At 40.7% G+C, this 18017-nt stretch overlaps 1 protein-coding gene across 2 annotated transcripts in view; it reads right to left on the bottom strand.

The window, feature by feature from the left end:
- Positions 1-18017, bottom strand: part of PHF3 (PHD finger protein 3) — a 127883-nt gene that overhangs the window by 59807 nt on the left and 50059 nt on the right. Inside the window, exons 4-6 of one of the 2 annotated variants that reach the window (XM_089681319.1) lie at positions 12760-14299; positions 2229-2538; positions 1871-2068 (exon numbers count right to left, since the gene is read on the bottom strand). In XM_089681319.1, coding sequence (XP_089537445.1) covers positions 1871-2068; positions 2229-2538; positions 12760-14299 — 2048 coding nt within the window. The remainder of the gene's footprint in view (positions 1-1870; positions 2069-2228; positions 2539-12759; positions 14300-18017) is intronic. The other variant, XM_089681320.1, reaches the window with a different exon arrangement.

The following is an 18017-nucleotide window of genomic DNA, read 5'->3' as shown; positions in this document are numbered from 1 at the left end:
TCAGCTAACCCCCCCGGCACAGGGAAAACAGGGTAACAGAGTACCCACCCTGCTACAAAACACCTCAAGGATCTTGGGGTGGGGATGATGTAGGAGAGCAAGCCTGGAGGGGGGAGGAGAACGCTGTAGGGACCGACCACAGCACAGTACCCACACCCATGACGCATGCGGCGAGGGAGAGGGGGCATCTACTTACCAATCCATGGAGCGTGCGGTTAACACTCCCATGACAGATCCTCCCCTCCACCGAAGTGGAGGGGCTGCCAGCCAGGGGTACACTGTGACACAGACTATAGACGCCTGGTCATATGTGTTCCTGCGAGACATTTAACTCGCTGGCCACCCCAGTCCAGGATGGGGCATCGTCGTGGACGACTGAACACAGCCAGTCACCCAGCCTGACTGTTGATAGATCTCTGCAGGGAAAAAAAGAAAATTCCAGGGAATAAGGAAAAAACCACAGGTCCCAGCAAAAAAAACATCACATCCATACTCCTGAAGCCACTAGGCAGAAATGACTGGAGGCCTATAGCAGAGAGGGGGTTTTATGCCCAGAGAGGACTGCCCATAGGAGATGCCAATTTTTTTCTGCCTAGTGTCCTACTCCTGTAGGTGGGGCTATAAAACCCTGTTTGTTTACGGCTAAAGAAGAAGCAGCTGTGTCCATCAATGAAGTAAGCAAAAAGTTTATGAATATATGTGTGATAGAATGTCAGCTGCATTAAATTCCCAAAGGGGGTTATTTCTGTTTGCATCCACTTCACAACTATGTGCCACTTTGTGTTGGTCGATCACATAAAATTCACATAAATACATTTACTTTTTTGGTTGTAACATAACAAAATATGGAAAAGGGGGTATGAATACTTTCTCCAGGCACTGTATATAGTAGCACAACTGCTCTTCATCACGTGTTTGTAATGCCAGCCCATTCAAAATTAGCACCCCTACTGTACTTTGAAGATTATGCACTGCGCTAATGCATAATTGTTAATGTGAAATGTTGTGAAAGTGCCATTATTCCAAATCTAAAGATAGGTGGCACTTTGACACAGCAAAACTAAGCAAAACCAAGTCCTGAACCTAGATTTAAACTATATGTGAACCCTCACCATGTAAAACAACCCATTCAGTTTAAAATAGAAATGAAAGGCAAAACATTTGCTTATACACATATAAAAAAGGGGAAAATAGGTTTTTATAATTTTTTTAAGTAATCACATACCCTCTGTTCTCAGCTGCACAATGAGCTTAGAGAGGGGAAACAGGACTACACTGGTCTTCCAAGTGAATGACTGTGCAGGGGGAGGCATGTCAGCATAAGCCTGATCATTGGAGAGCAGGCTGAATTCTCAGCACAGCTAGAAAACCTACCACGACTTGCTCTCATGCCTAGTGAGGTCAACGTTTAATAGAAAAGAGGGACTGGAAAACACATCAGGGATTTCATACAAAGGAAGCAATACAAAGAGAACAGGATACTTTTTCATACAACTACATGGTACAGCAGGCACATATCAGGAATATGAAACGTTGGGATTACCAATTCTTTAGTGTATTAGCTACTAAATACTCAATATATAGCTAGGTGGTATGACATAACATGGCATTATTCCCTAATCGGTGCAACTACATACTGTGACTGGTATTCCTGGTCTGCCTGTTTTTTTGTTTTGTTTTTTTTACTTTGGCCAGTGCAGTACTATTTATAGGCAGCACATGGAGACCAACAGTAGTGGAGAACACAGCTGGAAGGTCCCACAATGTCACTGTGCACTTCCGGGTCCACGTGAAAACTTATTGGCAGATCTGGAGCTGCACAGTGATGCAAACGTGGGTGGCTGCTGGTGGTAGGAAGCCTGAAACTCACACATTGTGATGGAAGGGTAGCGCAGTTTGGCCTCTTTGCCCTTGGCACTGAATGGCTTTGTCCTCGCTCAGGATGCTCTTGTCCAGTCAGATGATCAGCTCTCTTCTGTCCACTAGCAGCAGCGTAAGGGACAGCAGTTGTTAAGAGTGCTCTCGACTCTCCCCTGTAACCAGCGCTGACTGACGGGAGATCATGTGACTGAAAAACAGCAGCCAGAGAACAGTTATGTATATGTATGTTTCTTCTACAGGGTAGTTAGTATAGGTATTAAAAGGGGGTGGAAGCAATTTTAAGATTTTTTTAGTATAAGCCTGGAATTCAATGTTAAACCATCTGCCCATTAACATTTATACTGTACCTTTTTGGAAATTTTAACTTTATGTTTTATGGTATCATCTGCCTGCTTAGATTTTTCATAGGGTAAACCTGGGTATCCTGCTGTCGCTGGTTTATTCATTTCCATAGTTTTATGCTCTTGGAGTTGATCCGGTTTCTGACTATCGCTGGAAGTAATAATCTGTGATGTGTCCATCTTTTCCTCTTCCACACAGCACTTAGCACATATATATTCTTTATCATCCACTTCCATCTGTTGTGCTTGACCAAGGCTGAGGCCAACACATTCTCCATGAAACCAATCATCGCATCGTCCACATCCCACCATAAATCTGGAAAACAAAACTCTGTTATTCTAAATCAAACTGGAAACTAACTTAAATCATAATTATTAAAAAAGTAACTCTAGGGAGGAAGAAAAAAAGAATCAGTCAGTGTACTAATGAGATTAATAAACTCAGGCTTAAGGCCATTCAGACAGGGCAATCTTCATAAGAAGATAAATCCCAAGCAGAAAATAAAAGCCACTCAGTAGGATTTATTCAATGAGTGTGTCTAAAAGCACGCTGATTATGTTCATAGAGGAAGGTACCTACCGACTGTAGCTCATTTAATATATTCAGCTATATTAAGCAGAACACTTTTAATTTCTTCCACATTCTCAAAGCAATTCTAAAGGTTGTAATTTTCTTTTTAAATAATAAACATGGTATACTTACCTGATCTGTGCACTGGTTCTGCACAGAGCAGCCTCTTCTTTTAAGGTCCCCTGCTGGTGGTCCTGGCACCTCCCCCTGCCAAATGCCCTCAATAGCAAGCCTCTTTCTATGGGGGCACTCGAGCAGGCTTGCTCCCATACCATGCTCCTGTGAATGGACATTGTTCATTCACACAGAGCGTGGCTCAGCCCCGTCCCCTCTCCTCATTGGCTCACTGGCTGTATCTGACTGCAGCAGGAGTTGTGTGAGCCAATGAGGGGAGGTACACTGCTGGACAGAGATGAGGCTCAGGTAAGTATAAGGGGGGCTGAGGGGGGGGGGGGGGGCGCTGCAACCAGTTTTTTTTCAACCTTAATGCATTGAATGCATTAAGGTAAAAAAAAGAAAAAAATGTCTGCATTTAGAACCACATTAAGAGTTGAAACTGAAATCTTCAATGGTTCTGCCAGCCAACATTTAATGTACAATATTAATGTTTCAATGCAAAATGATTCAGTAGACACCAAGATAAAGTCCCGCGATGGGTGAAGTGTTGGTTTGATACCACCACCTGGACATAGTTGAATTGGATTACTTTCTCAAGAGTAAGAAGGTTGGTACTGCATTACCAGTTACCCAGTCTTACACACACACACACACACACACACACACACACACACACACACACACACACACGTGTGTGTAGTAGAGCTGAGGCTCCTGCAAGATATACAAGTAATATTGTGGAAAAAATGGAGATTCTTTATTAAGGACTTTGTTAATGCAGAACCGTATCGGAGTACTAAATATGGAAAATACTATTTAATTCATTTTTTTAAATTCAAAGCAAATTTACCCATTCATCCATGTCTTCTTGTGTCACGGTATAAGGTCAGGTTCAGAGACCAGTTGCTACAGCAGTATAAGGCTTACCTGGAACCAGCAGTATAGGTACACCAGCGGGTCACCCTGGGAATGACGCAGGCTCACCTGAGGTGCGGGGGTCTAAGTATAAACCGGTCTTCACCAGAGCTCCTAATGGTGGAGATGGATTTGGCTGCGTGTTAATACCAGATCGCAGATCTCAGGATCACCCCACCAGGGAATGAGCAAGCTGGAAACCAATAGCGGATCAAACAGGTAGGGATCAAACAGAAGCGGAGTCAGTCACAAAGGGTAGTGGATAAGGATGAGACAAAATCGTAGTCAGTAGCACGCCAAAGGTCAGTAACGAAGATTTAGACAGCAGCAGGAACAATAAGCGGGATATTGGCAGGGAAGGCACAATAATCTGGCAAGGAGGAAGTGCATGGACATGGCATTTATAGGAAGTTCATGGGAGGAGCAAGGAGTTCAAGACAAACAGGGCCAAGGCAGGATCATCCAAAGAATTGTCAAGGGAGCTGTCCAGCATTCCAGGTGGCTCAGCAAGAAGAAACACTGTCTCTCACCACAGAGGGCCCAGGTTCGAACCAAGGCTCTGACACCTTGCTTTATTTTATTGAGGGATCCCTTTGAAAAACAACCCCCTATCATTTCTAGCCATGGCCATTTGAATAAGGGCAGATGATTCATATAGCATTTACTTTCTGGAAGTCATCTGCCCTTAGCTCAAGCATGCAGGCAGGAGGGTATGCTTAGCTGAAGAAGCCCCTCCTCCCAATAAATAAATATCCATGAAGACTCATGGGATGTATGACATCATTTTGGCCTAGGCCAGAAACCAGGAAGCAACTGAAAGATTGTTAAAAAAAAAAAAAGAAGTTTAAAACTAAATATAATATACCTGTCTATTTATCATGGTTAGCCGCATAAGGATTAAAAAATAGTTACAGCAATACTAAAAGGTTCTTTTTTTTTTTTGGTAAAATAACAAACATGTCTATACTTGCCTGCTTTGTGTAGTGGTTTTGCACAGAGCTGCCTGGATCCTCCTCTTCTCGGGACCCCCGCAGGCTCTCCTGGCTCCACCTTTCTGTCGGGTGCCCCCATAGCAAGCAGCTCACTATGGGGGCACCCGCTGCTCCGTATGTTCATTGACAAACAGAGCCGTGGCTTGGCCCCACCCCCTTTCATTGGCTGCGATTGGCTGACATAGCAAACATGAGTCATTGGCTCCTGCTTGCTGTCTCAGCCAATGAGGAGGTAGAGACCCAGGACAGCAGTGGCTGTCCTGCACATCCCTGGATCTTGATGGAACTGCAGTAAGTATTGGGGGGCACTGCTGCACACAGGTGGTTTTTTACCTTCATGCATTGAATGCATGAAGAAAAAAACCTTAAGCCTTTACAACTGCTTTAATGTTGACGGAGTTTAGTTTGGCTTTGAGGCATTGGATCTTTCACTCAGTAGATATAAGACTATGCTATATTAAAAAGAAGCCATTCGTTTTGTCTGTGATGGGGATAAAAAGTGCAAAATGGTGCATATTGAATAATATTGTTTGACAGCAAGATCAACTTTGAGGTAAAGGCGACTACTATATATTTCCTAAGGAAAGTGTATTTTTGAACTTTAAGCATAACTGCTTTCGTAGGATTAAGAGACAAGGAAATCCAAAAGAAAATGTTCTATACCACAGGATGATATGATATTGTGACTAATGCTGAACAGTGCCTTGAAAAAGTATTCATACCACTTAAAAATTTTCCACATTTTGTCATGTTACATCCAAGAATGCAAATGTATTTTATTGGGATTTTATGTGATCGACCAACACAAAGTGGCATATAATTGTGAAGTGAAAGGAAAATAATAAATGGTTTTCAAAATTATTTACAAATAAATGTCTGAAAAGTGTGACGTGCGTTTGTATTCAGCCCCCTTTGTAGAACCACCTTTCGCTGCAAGTCTTTTTGGGTATGTCTTTTCCAGCTTTGCACATCTAGAGAAAACATTTTTTTCCCCATTCTTCTTTGCAGAATAGCTCAAGCTCTGTCAGATTGGATGGAGAGCGTTTGAACAGCAATTTGCAAGTCTTGCCACAGATTCTCAATTGGATAAACCATTCTATTGTAGCTCTGGCTGCACATTTAGGGTCATTGTCCTGCTGGAAGGTGAACTTCCACCCCAGTCTCAACTAACAGTTTTTCTTCTAAGATTGCCCTGTATTTGGCTCCATCCATCTTCCCATCAACTCTGACCAGCTTCCCTGTCCCTGCTCCAGAAACACATCCCCACATGATGCTTCCACCATGGTTCATGGTGGGGATGGTGTGTTCAGGTTGATGTGTAGTATTAGTTTTCCGCCACAAATAGAGTTTTGCTTTTAAGCCAAAAAGTTCAATTTTTGTCTTATTTGACCAGAGCACCTTCTTCCACATGCTGTGTCCCCCAGATGGCTTCTTGCAAACAGGACTTTTTATGGCTCTCTGTCAACAATGGCTTTCTTCTTGCCACTCTATCAAGGCCAAATTTGTGGAGTGAACGAATAGTTGTTCTGTGGACAAATTCTCCCACCTGAACTGTGGATCTCTGCAGCTCCTCCAGTTATGATGGGCCTCTTGGCTGCTTCTCTGATTCATGCTCACTTTGCCTGGCCTGTCAGTTTAGGTGGATGACCATGTCTTGGTAGGTTTTCAGTTGTGCCATACTCTTTCCATTTTCAGATGATGGCTTGAACAGTGCTCTATGAGATGTTCAAAACTTGTGATTTTTGTTTATAACCTAACCCTGCTTTACATTTCTCCACAACTTTATCCCTGACCCGTCTGGTGTGTTCCTTGGCATTCATGATGCTGTTTGTTCACTAAAGTTCTCTAACAAACCTCTGAGGGCTTTACAGAACAGTTTTATTTATATAGAGATGAAATTACACACAGGTTGACTATTTACTAATTAGGTGATTTCTGAAGGCAATTGGTTCCACTAGATTTTAGTTAGGGATATCAAAGTAAAAGGAGGCTGAACACAAAATTATAAATAAAATAAAATTTGTTTTTGATTGTAACATGACAAAATGTGGAAAATTTCAAGGAGTATGAATACTTTTTCATGGCACGGTAGATGATACAAAGTACTAAATATATGAAGAATATTTTTGCTAAAATTAACCCAAGCATGAAAATTGTTGGGTAAGATTTCCTATTTTCGTTTAGCCCATCTTAAGTTTTCATTAGACAATTGACCAAACCTTTTACTGAAATTGTAAAGAACACAATTATACATGTGCACTTTCCCTAAGTTGGAATAATGCATCAAAAACAATACATCAATATTTCATCATCGCATATATCCGGTTTACAACAGCTTATTTTTTTTTGCAGAAAAATTATAACTTTGTCAAAGCTTTAAAAAAAGGTAACACATTCTATAACTGCTGAGCATACAAATTTTAAAAAGAGAAAATTGGACTCATCTGTAAATTCTTTATCTTGGAATATAGTACAGGACCCAGGCTGCCCCCTGGGCATACCCCTACGAAGCCTACTACACTCAGACCTCAGTTATTTAGCAAGCAATGCAGAGTAATTAACAAATAGAAGGGAGGGTGTCTCGCATCCCATACTGTACACCAGAATATGAAATTTACAGGTAAGTCAAAATTCCACTTATTTTAATTATACAATACAGGACACAGGCTGGATATTCACCAACCCTGGGACATCTCCAAGCAACAAAAAAGATGGGGTGGGCAACAACAGACAAACAGAACTGTGCAAACGGGCCCAACAAGAACCAGGATCAACACACCCAATTCAATGCTACTGCAAGAATCTTGCAGCTAAAAGCTGCATCCACAGAAGCTTGAACATCCATCTGGCAAAATTTGGAGAAGATATGAACTGAAGACCAGGTGGAGGGCCTTGCAAAGCTGGGAAACATAGGCTTGATGTTGGAATGCTCAGAAAACACCCACCGTCTGATGGAGTGAGCATGTGGGGATGCTAGAAGTGTCAATAAAGAGCAATCTCTTTGAGGTGTTTCTTGGGAGCAGGGCACACAGAGGGAAGGAGACAAAAAAAAAAAAAAAAAAAAAAAAAAAAACAGTGCAAAAAAGGGAGTATCTAAAATGTACAGTCATGGCCAAAAATATTGGCACCCCTGCAGTTCTGTCAGATAATGCACCACTTTACGCAGAAAAGTGTTGCAATTGCAAATGTTTAGGCATTCTCATGTTTATTTCTTTTGTTTGTATTGCTACGACACAAAAAAAAGTGGAGAAACAAAGCACCAAATCTGACACATTCCACACAAAATTCAAAAATGGACTGGACAAAATTATTGGCACCCTCAATTTAATATTTGGTAGCACACCCCTTGGAAAAAATAACTGAAATCAAATCGCTTCCTGTGACCATCAATGAGTTTCTTACACCTCTCTACTGGAATTTTGGACCATTCTTCTTTCACCAACTGCTCCAGGTCTCTCAGATTGGAAGGGTTCCTTTTCCCCCTCTATGGGATTGAGATCTGGACTCACTGCTGGCCAATTCAGTGCTCTCCAGCGCTTTGTCTGAAACCATTTCTGGGTGCTTTCTGAAGTGTGTTTTAAGTCATTGTCTTGCTCCAAGACCCATGACCTCTGATGAAGACCCAACTTTCTGACACTGGGCCCTACACTGCACCCCAGAATTCTTTGGTAGTCTTCTGATTTCATAATGCCATGCCAATGTCAAGACATCCAGTACCTGAAGAAGCAAAGGAACCCCAAAACATCAGTGAACCTCCACCATGTTTGATTGTAGGGTCTGTATTTTTTTCTTTAAAGGCCTTATTGCTTTTGGCTGCTTCAGGTAAGTTTTGGCAAACTCCAATTTGTTTTTTTTGTTTCCATGTCAGCAGTGGTGTTCTCCTGGGTCTCCTTCCATAGCATCCCTTTTCATTTAGATAGCGATGTATAGCACAAGAGGACACAGTTGTACCCTGTTGATCAATTTTTCTCTTTCGTCCATGTACAGAGAGATTAGCTACAGTGCCATGGACTGTAAACTTCTTTACGATGTTGTACACAGTGGACACAGGAACATTAAGATCTCTGGAGATGGACATGTAACCCTGCGATTGTCAATGCTTTTGCACAATTTCTGTTCTCAAATCCTCAGACAATTTTTTGCTGCTCTTTCGTTTCTCCATGCTCCGTGTGGCTCACAGAGACACACAACAGAAAGGTTGAGTAAATTTTTTACCATTTTAACTGGTTGCCAGTGTGATTTCTATATTGTCAGCACCTGTTAATTGATACAGGTGAGTTTAATTACAAAATTACAGGAGCATCACAAACTTGGAATGCAATTATTTTTTACAATTTTGAGAAGGTGCCAATAATTTTGTCCAGCCCATTTTTGGAGTTTTCAGTGGAATGTGTCAGATTTGGCTTTTTGTTTCTCCACTTTTTTTTATGTCATACCAATACAAACAAAAGAAACGCAGGGGTGTCAATATTTTTGACCATGACTGTGATAGTTAAAAACAAAGATTTTATTAAAATAAAATAAAGTCTATTGCACTCACAAAAGGTGAATCTGGTTACAAAGCCTTAAGTAATAGAGCTTGGCAAGGAGACACTGCAAGTCCTCCCAAACCCAATCAGCCCTGGCTATCGGAAGAGGTGAAAGCATCTGGGACGGGAGAAGCTATGAGGCCTCAAAGAAAGCCAATGCTATCAAATAATGTTCAACATTTTATCCTCTCTCAGATCACAGCCCCCTTTCATGTGTAGCTCTATAGGGTTTAACATATCACATTTCTGTCCCCTTTATTCTACCGTTTATTAGAGTATTGTGGCTCTTTATATTTCTTGCTGGATTTGCACTTTTTACATCAAAACCATGTATATTCCCTGTATATTACTATTTGTTATCAATTGCTTTTATTTGATCGATTCTTTGTATGTACTTCTAGTCACACTGAGGCTTTTCTAGCTGTCAGGAACTGATGTGCAGCCTCATCAACGCACATCAGTGGAGAAAAATTACCGGTTTGCAAAATTTTATAATAGTAACAATGAAAAACATTTTTTTCCCCAACTTTTTTGCTCTTCTTTGTTTAAAGCACAAAAAATAAAAACACCCAGTGCAGTGGCAATTAAATACCACCAAAATAAAGCTCTATTTGTGTCAAAAAAAAAAAAAAAAGAATAAAATGTTCATATGGGTACAGTGTCGCATGACAGCGCAATTGTTTTTCAAGCGTTTTTGTGTTTAAAAAAGCGCCCTGTGTATGTGAATGTATATCTATGAATGTTTTCACACTGAGTCATTGCCCTTGCGGTGCGGTGTAAAAACTGCTGCTTGCAGCATCTTTGGGGAGTAAAAAAAAGAAAAAGAAAAGGCCCCAAAAATGCCTCTTTCCATTGAGATCAATGGAAAGCGCCTGAAAAGCGCCTTAAAAACACCTCTGAGAAGTGGTTTTGGTCCAGCTTTTAGGTCATGTGTCCTTTCAAAACCTCCTGGGAAGCACGGCAAAAGCATGGTAAAAACATCTATGCATTTTATGTGGCGGATCAGTGTGAAAGTAGCTTAAGTTTCAAAAAGACTTACTGGCAGGATCACCTGGTAAAAAAAAAAAAAAAAAAAACTAGTGCAGCACCACATCTAAAAATGGGTAAGCTGCAAATTAATAAAGATTTGCTTTTTGGGGTTTAATACAGCCAGCTTTTTCTTTTGGATTTGTACCCAATCTAACAAATGAAATATAGAATATCATCCCCCTATATAAAAATTGACCAAGATAACAGTACTTACGATTTCATGCCACTTTCACCTGTGTCATTGGAGACACGGAACAATGCGAGTGTGTAAGTTTTAAATAAATATTTTAAATGGTTTTACGCTATGGGGGCTCCTTCTCCCCTTTTTTTCCCTATGAGTGGTATATCAATTTAAGAAGTCCTTGAAGATAGGACTACAGGCGGTTACTCTCAGAGCAACAAGCGCTTATGCTTTTCTATAATTTCACCAGCATATCGCTCTGGTGAGTTTATCCAATTTATCTAGTGGTGGATAAAGCACATTTTCTTGGTGGTGTCATTGGCATAGTGGAATTTGCACAACAAATAGCACTTTATTACTGAAGAATTTGACGTATTGGATGGATACAAGGAGTTATGTTGGATTTGGTGATGATGTGACTATGTCTAAAGTCATTTAATAGACACATCTGTTGCACTTTATTTACGAATTTGATTGCACTAATCAATTTATAATATTGTTTTATAAGCTTATATGTGATGAGAAAGAACATTATGTATTAGTCACAGATTATATTGCATTCCCACTAAATGCGAATTAGAGGTATAAGAGGGTTTGTTATATGTATATTGTTTTTTTTTGCACAATTTTTATATAGGGGGATATTTTTATAAATATATTTCTTTGTTAGATAGGGTACAAATCCAAAAGAAAGGGCTATGCAAATTAGAGGTATAGGAGGATTTGTTATATGTAAATCAGTTTTTCGCACAATTATTTAGGGGGATATTTTTAAATACAGTTAATTTTTTTTTTTAGCAGGTATTGTAGATATTAGCAAGCAGCACTGTTCTATATGCACAGATTTGTTTAATTAATGGAATTCCATTAACATGTTCCCGCCCAGCCTATAGCAGATTGATGTCCGGGCGGGACACTCACGGTTGTGACTGGGCGTCATACGACGCCCTGTCAAAACGAGCAGCTCACGCGGTCGTGCAGTGGCGTGATCTGTCACCGGCTGTGTCCACGGGACACAGCCGATGACATATCACCACACCGGCCCGTTGCCAGTGTCATGCGACCAATCACAGCAGATCACATGTCAACTGTATACAATGGCTGGCTTCCTGTCATGCCATTCACTGTATACAATTATGTTGTAAGCTGTGACTGGTCAAGGCAGTCACATGATACAGACAGGGCCAATCACAGCCCATCCGTATCATGTGATCAGCTTTGCCCAATCACAACAAAAGATTAAATGAATCAGTTTCATTCAGTAACAATGATTGCAAATATCAATGAAATACATTGGTATTAGCAATCATAATATGTTAAAAAAAAAAAAATCCTGATCACTTGCACAGACTAGTTCAATGTTACTATGGTAACATTGTATTGCTTTGGTCACAGTGTGCTGAAAAATAAAACCGTAAAAAAAATGAAAAAAATGTAATAAAAAAAATAGAAACATTTGAAAAAAAAAATACAAAATCAATTATTGTTTTCAAAGAAATTTACCAGAATACATTTTGACCCAAGTTTCTAAAGAAATGTTATTTATTTGCAAAATTTTATAACCGAAACGAAGAAAAGTGCGTTTTTTTTTTTCAAACGTTTCAGGTGTTTTTTGGTTTTATTTAGCAAAAAATAAAAAAACTCAGTGGTGATTAAATGCCACCAAAAGAAAGCTCTATTTGTGTAAAACAAAATGCTAAAAATTTCATATGGGTACAGTGTTGCATGATCACGCAATTGTCAAAGTGCAACAGCGCTCAAAGCTGAAAATTGGCCTGGGCAGGAAGGGGTTATAAGAGCCCAGTATTGAAGTGATTAAGAACAGCAGCTACCTGTTAGTTTTGTGGGGTTTTTTTGTTCTGAGCGGTGCAGGGTTCCAGAGTGCAGCCCTACATACTATATTTAGTTTAGGATTTGTGCAGTCTGTGGAACACAGCACAGCGCAGGATGAGTCTCTGTTAACATTCCAACACCCAATTTCAATGAGGGTGACCTGATTCAGGGTTTAGGAGCCACATAACCCATACTTTTTCTTGAGTATTGTCCTTTATATAATGCTGCAGAGTGTGCATACAGGTAATTATGGTAAATTATTTGTCTTCTGCACGGAGTATATGACTATTGGGATGTCAATAATATTTTTTCAACAAGTTCTACAAGACACAAGATTTATAAAAAGAACAAGCTAACAAAGGATCCTTACCTATTTCCGTGAAGTTTTCTGCATGAACTGCAATGTCTTGTTGGATTCCAAACATACTTATCAACTGGTGATGTTACTTCTGCTCCTTCTTTTTTTACAGTAGGAATGTTGTCAGGAATAAACAAAGGTGGCTCATCAACAGAAACACTTTTACTACTTCTTCTTTGTCGGGGTGGAAGTGACTTTTTAAGCTTTGTCTTCTCTTCCGATTGCTCAGCTGCTTCTTTCGGTTCCCCCATGTCCTTTGAGGGTGGAGTGATTTTTGATAATGACTGTTTAGTTACGGATTTATCACTAGAATGGGATAAACTCCTAGAACGTACATGAGATGACACAACTTGTGACATTTCTTTCGAACTTCCCTGACTGTCCCGTAATGCATCATCTAGCTGTTTTAATAATGTTGAGGGATTACCCTTTTTTTCAAATGAACGTGGCTTCTTTTTAATTGTAGTCTTTATTGGAATGTTATGGATTTTCGTAGCTACAGCCCCTTTTTTCGTTACTTTAATGATTTTCGACTTGTCAGACAGAGCTGGAGATTCAGAGGGGGTTATATTAGTTTTTTTAAACCTACCCTTTTGATGTTGCGAATGCAAGCCCTCTTTTGGGGAAGCAATATTTTTTGCTGAATTTTCTGTCAGTGTAGGTACATTAGCAGAACCGGGTTTTAGCTTTTTTGCACCTTTTCGGTTATGATTTGGGTTTCCAAAACCATTTCCAGCTGACATTTTCTTTTCCATAGTCTGTAACTTGTCACTGCTTTCTTCATCTTCTGTGCAATTCTGTACTAAACTTTCAACAACGGATATATCTTCTAAAGAATTACATTTGTTACTAGTATTCATAACTTCAGAAGCAATAGAATTTTTGTCTGGTTCACACTGTTGGACAGAGCTGTTAACAGTATTTTGCAACATACATTCAACATTAATTTCTGGGTGCAACACCGTCTTAACTCCCATGTCACATTCAACTCCAGATAAAAGCGCAAGCTCTTGATGAACTTTATCATAAATTACATCTGTTTTTTTATCATCAGTCTGACAGTTGTTATTATACACTTTTTCATCTGCAGGTGTCTCTAAGACATCATCTGTCAAATGGTCTCCTTGAGAATTATTCAAATCATGTTCTGTCACTTCTTCCAAACCTTTTTCAGAATTTGTACTCAAAATAAGAGAATCGTTATGCAACGTTTCCGAGTTACCATCTTCTTTTTCCAGTATGCTTTGTGTGTTTGACAAAATATCATTTATGGTACCAGATTCTTCATCTAACGTCTCCTTATTTGAGTTATTTTGATCTGTAGTTACTTTATCTTTATAGTCCTTATTTGCTATTCTTGTTGATCTTCTTGAATTCTGTGTGCTATTGCTTCTTTTATCATCACTGATGTGCAAAATATGTTCCTCATCTTTTGCTTTATCATCAACTGCTGTGTCTTTTCGGGAAGATTTAGATTTTTTGGGACTTGCAACCTTCACAGCAGCATTCAATGTCTTCTCAATTGTACTAGATCTCAGTGTTCTTGTGGATTCTGTTAAATAAACAAAGCAATGAAGGGAATAAAACACTGTATTAAAGACTATCAAATATGTAAGGCAAAAAAGTGTAAAATTATACTTTGTTGTTCAGTTCCAATGTGAATGTACAAAACGTAAAGTGATTGTAAACACAACCCATTCAGTTTAAAATAGAAATGAAAGAAAAACATTTGTGGATATATAAATCTATATAATACAGGGGTTAAAATTTCGAGTCCAGACCTACTAGCCGGTCAAAAAAAAAAAAACCCCAAAAAAAAAACCCAAAAAAAAAAAAAAAACAACCACACCTTACTCTCCATCTGTTGCCCCATTTTCATTAGAATAAATAGTCCAAAAATATAAAAAACTGTACACAGTAATGTATATCCCAGCTCCCCTGTACTCCATTATAGTGATGGCATGTATACAGTAATGATTACTGTATACATGTCATCACTATAATGGAGTACAGGGGAGCTGGGATATACATTACTGTATACATGTCATATCACTATAATGGAGTGCAGGGGAGTTGGGATATACATTACTGAGTAATGTATATCCCAGCTCCCCTGTACTCCATTATAGTGATATGACATGTTGTATACAGTATTTACTGTCCCATCCCCCCCCCCCCCCCCGAAGTCCCCCGCGGCGGTGGAGAGGGTGTCTCCTCTCAGTGGAGGAGAGCGGACCTCTCCTGCACCTGTCCCCTCGGCGGCGGTGCCGCAGAAGCCGGAAGTTGTAAACAGGAACTCTGTTTCACAATGAGGCTTGGAGCACAGGTGCAGTCGCTCCATGCTTCATTTGGGCTCACCGCTCGCCACAGAGGAATTTCTCCTCGCATTTGGTGAGAGGCTTTTTCAAGCCCTGTAATAATATATATAATCACATCTCCTCTGTTCTCAGCTGCATAGGAGCTTGGGAAAGAGAAACAGCAGTACACTGATCTTACTAGGGAATGGCTGTGCAGAGGAGTGTGTGAGCAGATATCTGAGCATTGGAGGAGAGTGGGCTGAGTTCCCAGCATTTCAAGAGAACTGAACACTGTTCTCCTGCTTAGTGTAGTCAATTTTTAATAGAAAAGCAGAGGAACTGTCAGGAACACAAAGGAAGCAATACAAGAGAACAGGATACTTTTTTTAAGATAGATCAAAGAAATCAAGAGAGTCTTCGAGGGTCCTTGGAAAGACAGTGTCTCAAAAAAGGTGAGTTGTCTGCCACACACTGAGCGGTACGTCGATCCAAATACAAAATGGCTGATCTGTAAATAGGACCACCACTGAAAGGGTGGTGGAAAGTCTTTGTGAGCCAAGTCCACCCATGATCGAAATTTGCCCTTCTGAAAAAAGTCTCCAACTCTGATGTAAGAGGTGGTAAGGCATGTCCTATGAAAGGAGGGATGTAGGCCCGGAGGGAAAGCTAGGTTGTCTATAACAGGAGTCATCGGGCCCAGTATGGAAGACACCCTCTGAGCCCTAAAGACCCATCGAAAACACGAGAGTGTTGCACCAATGAGTGGGTGAATCGCCAGGTGCTTTGCAGCACCTGATGTAGGTAGCCAAGGTATCGACAATAGCAATCCAGCTGCTACCTCCTGTTCTAGGCCAATCCAATCCTTCGTCTGTGCATGTATGTGCCAGTCCATTCTGGTGAGCAGGCAGGCTCTATAGTAAGACCCAAGGTCTGGCACTCCCAATCCTCCCCTGCATTTTGGTTGGCATAACTGACAATCCTGGGAGTGCTGCCTTTCCAAATGAATCTGGAAAACAGTCGCCGTATTGTGTGAAAAAAGATACGATGGAGAGAGATTGGAATGGCCTGCATAAGATATAGACAGAGTGGCAATAAGGTCATTTTGATCACTGCCGCTCTACCAAACCAAGATAGATGGAGGCTATTCCAACTAGCCAAATCATCTTCTATTTTGTGAAGTAGAGACTGGAAATTGAGAGAGTATAAATCAGATAGAGATGAGGGCAAAAAAATCCCTAAACAGGCGATTACCTTGGGCTGCCATTCAAATGGGAATTCATATTGGCACTGTGCAACCGTCTCGTTCGAGAGCGTGATGTTGAGAGCATGCAATTTCATGAGGTTAACATTTAAAATTAGACAACATATCAAGATATTGTTCGCAAAAGCCACCACCTTATAAATACACGATGCAATTTCTATACCAGCTATATCTGGGTCTGCTCTAAGTCATCTCAGGAAGGGTTCTAATGCCATCACAAAAATATTGGGTGACAAGGGGCAACCCTGTCTCGTTCCATTCGCATCCGAAAAGGCATTGGACAATAACCCATTGACTTTCACTGAGGCCGATGGGTTGGAATACAAAGGAGCCTATGAAGGTCTGCATTCTAGATCCCAACCCTGCATTTGATAGCACTACCGCCATATACAGGTTAAACTCGAAAAATTTGAATATCGTGCAAAAGTTCATTTATTTCAGTAATGCAACTTAAAAGGTGAAACTACAATCTCAGAAAATTAGAATATTGTGAAAAGGTGCAATATTCTAGGCTCAAAGTGTCCCAATCTAATCAGCTAATTAAGCCATAACACCTGAAAAGGGTTCCTAAGCCTTTAAATGGTCTCAGTCTGGTTCAGTAGGAATCACAATCATGGGAAAGACTGCTGACCTGACAGCTGTGCAGAAAACCATCATTGACACCCTCCATAAGGAGGGAAAGCCTCAAAAAGGTAATTGCAAAAGAAGTTTGATGTTCCCAAAGTGCTGTATCAAAGCACATTAATAGAAAGTTATGTGGAAGGGAAAAGTGTGGAAGAAAAAGGTGCACAAGCAGCAGGGATGACAGCAGCCTGGAGAGGATTGTCAGGAAAAGGACAATCAAAAGTGTTTGGGGCTTTCCGAAGTGGCCTGAGGCTGGAGTCAGTGCATCAAGAGCCACCACACACAGACGGGTCCTGGACATGGGCTTCAAATGTCATATTCCTCTTGTCAAGCCGCTCCTGAACAACAAACAACGTCAGAAGCGTCTTACCTAGGCTAAAGAAAAACAGACCTAGTCTGTTGCTCAGTGGTCCAAAGTCCTCTTTTCTGATGAGAGCAACTTTTGCATCTCATTTGGAAACTAAGGACCCAGAGTATGGAGGAAGAATGGAGAGGCACACACTGCAAGATGCTTGAAGTCCAGTGTGAAGTTTCCACAGTCTCTGTTGATTTGGGGAGCCATGTCATCTGCTGGTGTTGGTCCACTGTGCTTCATTAAGTCCAGGGTCAACGCAGCTGTCTACCAGGAGATTTTGGAGCACTTCATGCTTCCTTCCGCAGATGAGCTTTATGGGGATGCTGACTTCATTTTCCAGCAGGAATTGGCACCTGCCCACACTGCTAAAAGCACCAAAACCTGGTTCAATGACCGTGGGATTACTGTGCTTGATTGGCCAGCAAACTCGGCTGACCTGAACCCCATAGAGAATCTATGGGGCATTGCCAAGAGAAAGATGAGACATGAGGCCGAACAATGCAGAAGAGCTGAAGGCCACTATTGTAGCATCCTGGTCTTCCATAACACCTCAGCAGTGCCACAGGCTGATAGCTTCCATGCCACGCCGCATTGAGGCAGTAATTGCTGCAAAAGGGGCCCAAACCAAGTACTGAGTACATATGCATGCTTATACTTTTCAGAGGTCTGATATTGTTCTATGTACAATCCTTGTTTTATTGATTGCATGTAATATTCTAATTTTCTGAGATTG

The sequence above is a fragment of the Staurois parvus genome, unplaced genomic scaffold (genome assembly GCF_062004578.1).
Source record: "Staurois parvus isolate SC_StPar_1 unplaced genomic scaffold, SC_StPar_1.0 ptg000264l, whole genome shotgun sequence".
Classification (NCBI taxonomy): domain Eukaryota; kingdom Metazoa; phylum Chordata; class Amphibia; order Anura; family Ranidae; genus Staurois; species Staurois parvus.
Note: the sequence above shows the minus strand (reverse complement) of the source record. Positions and strands in the feature narration are given on the sequence as shown.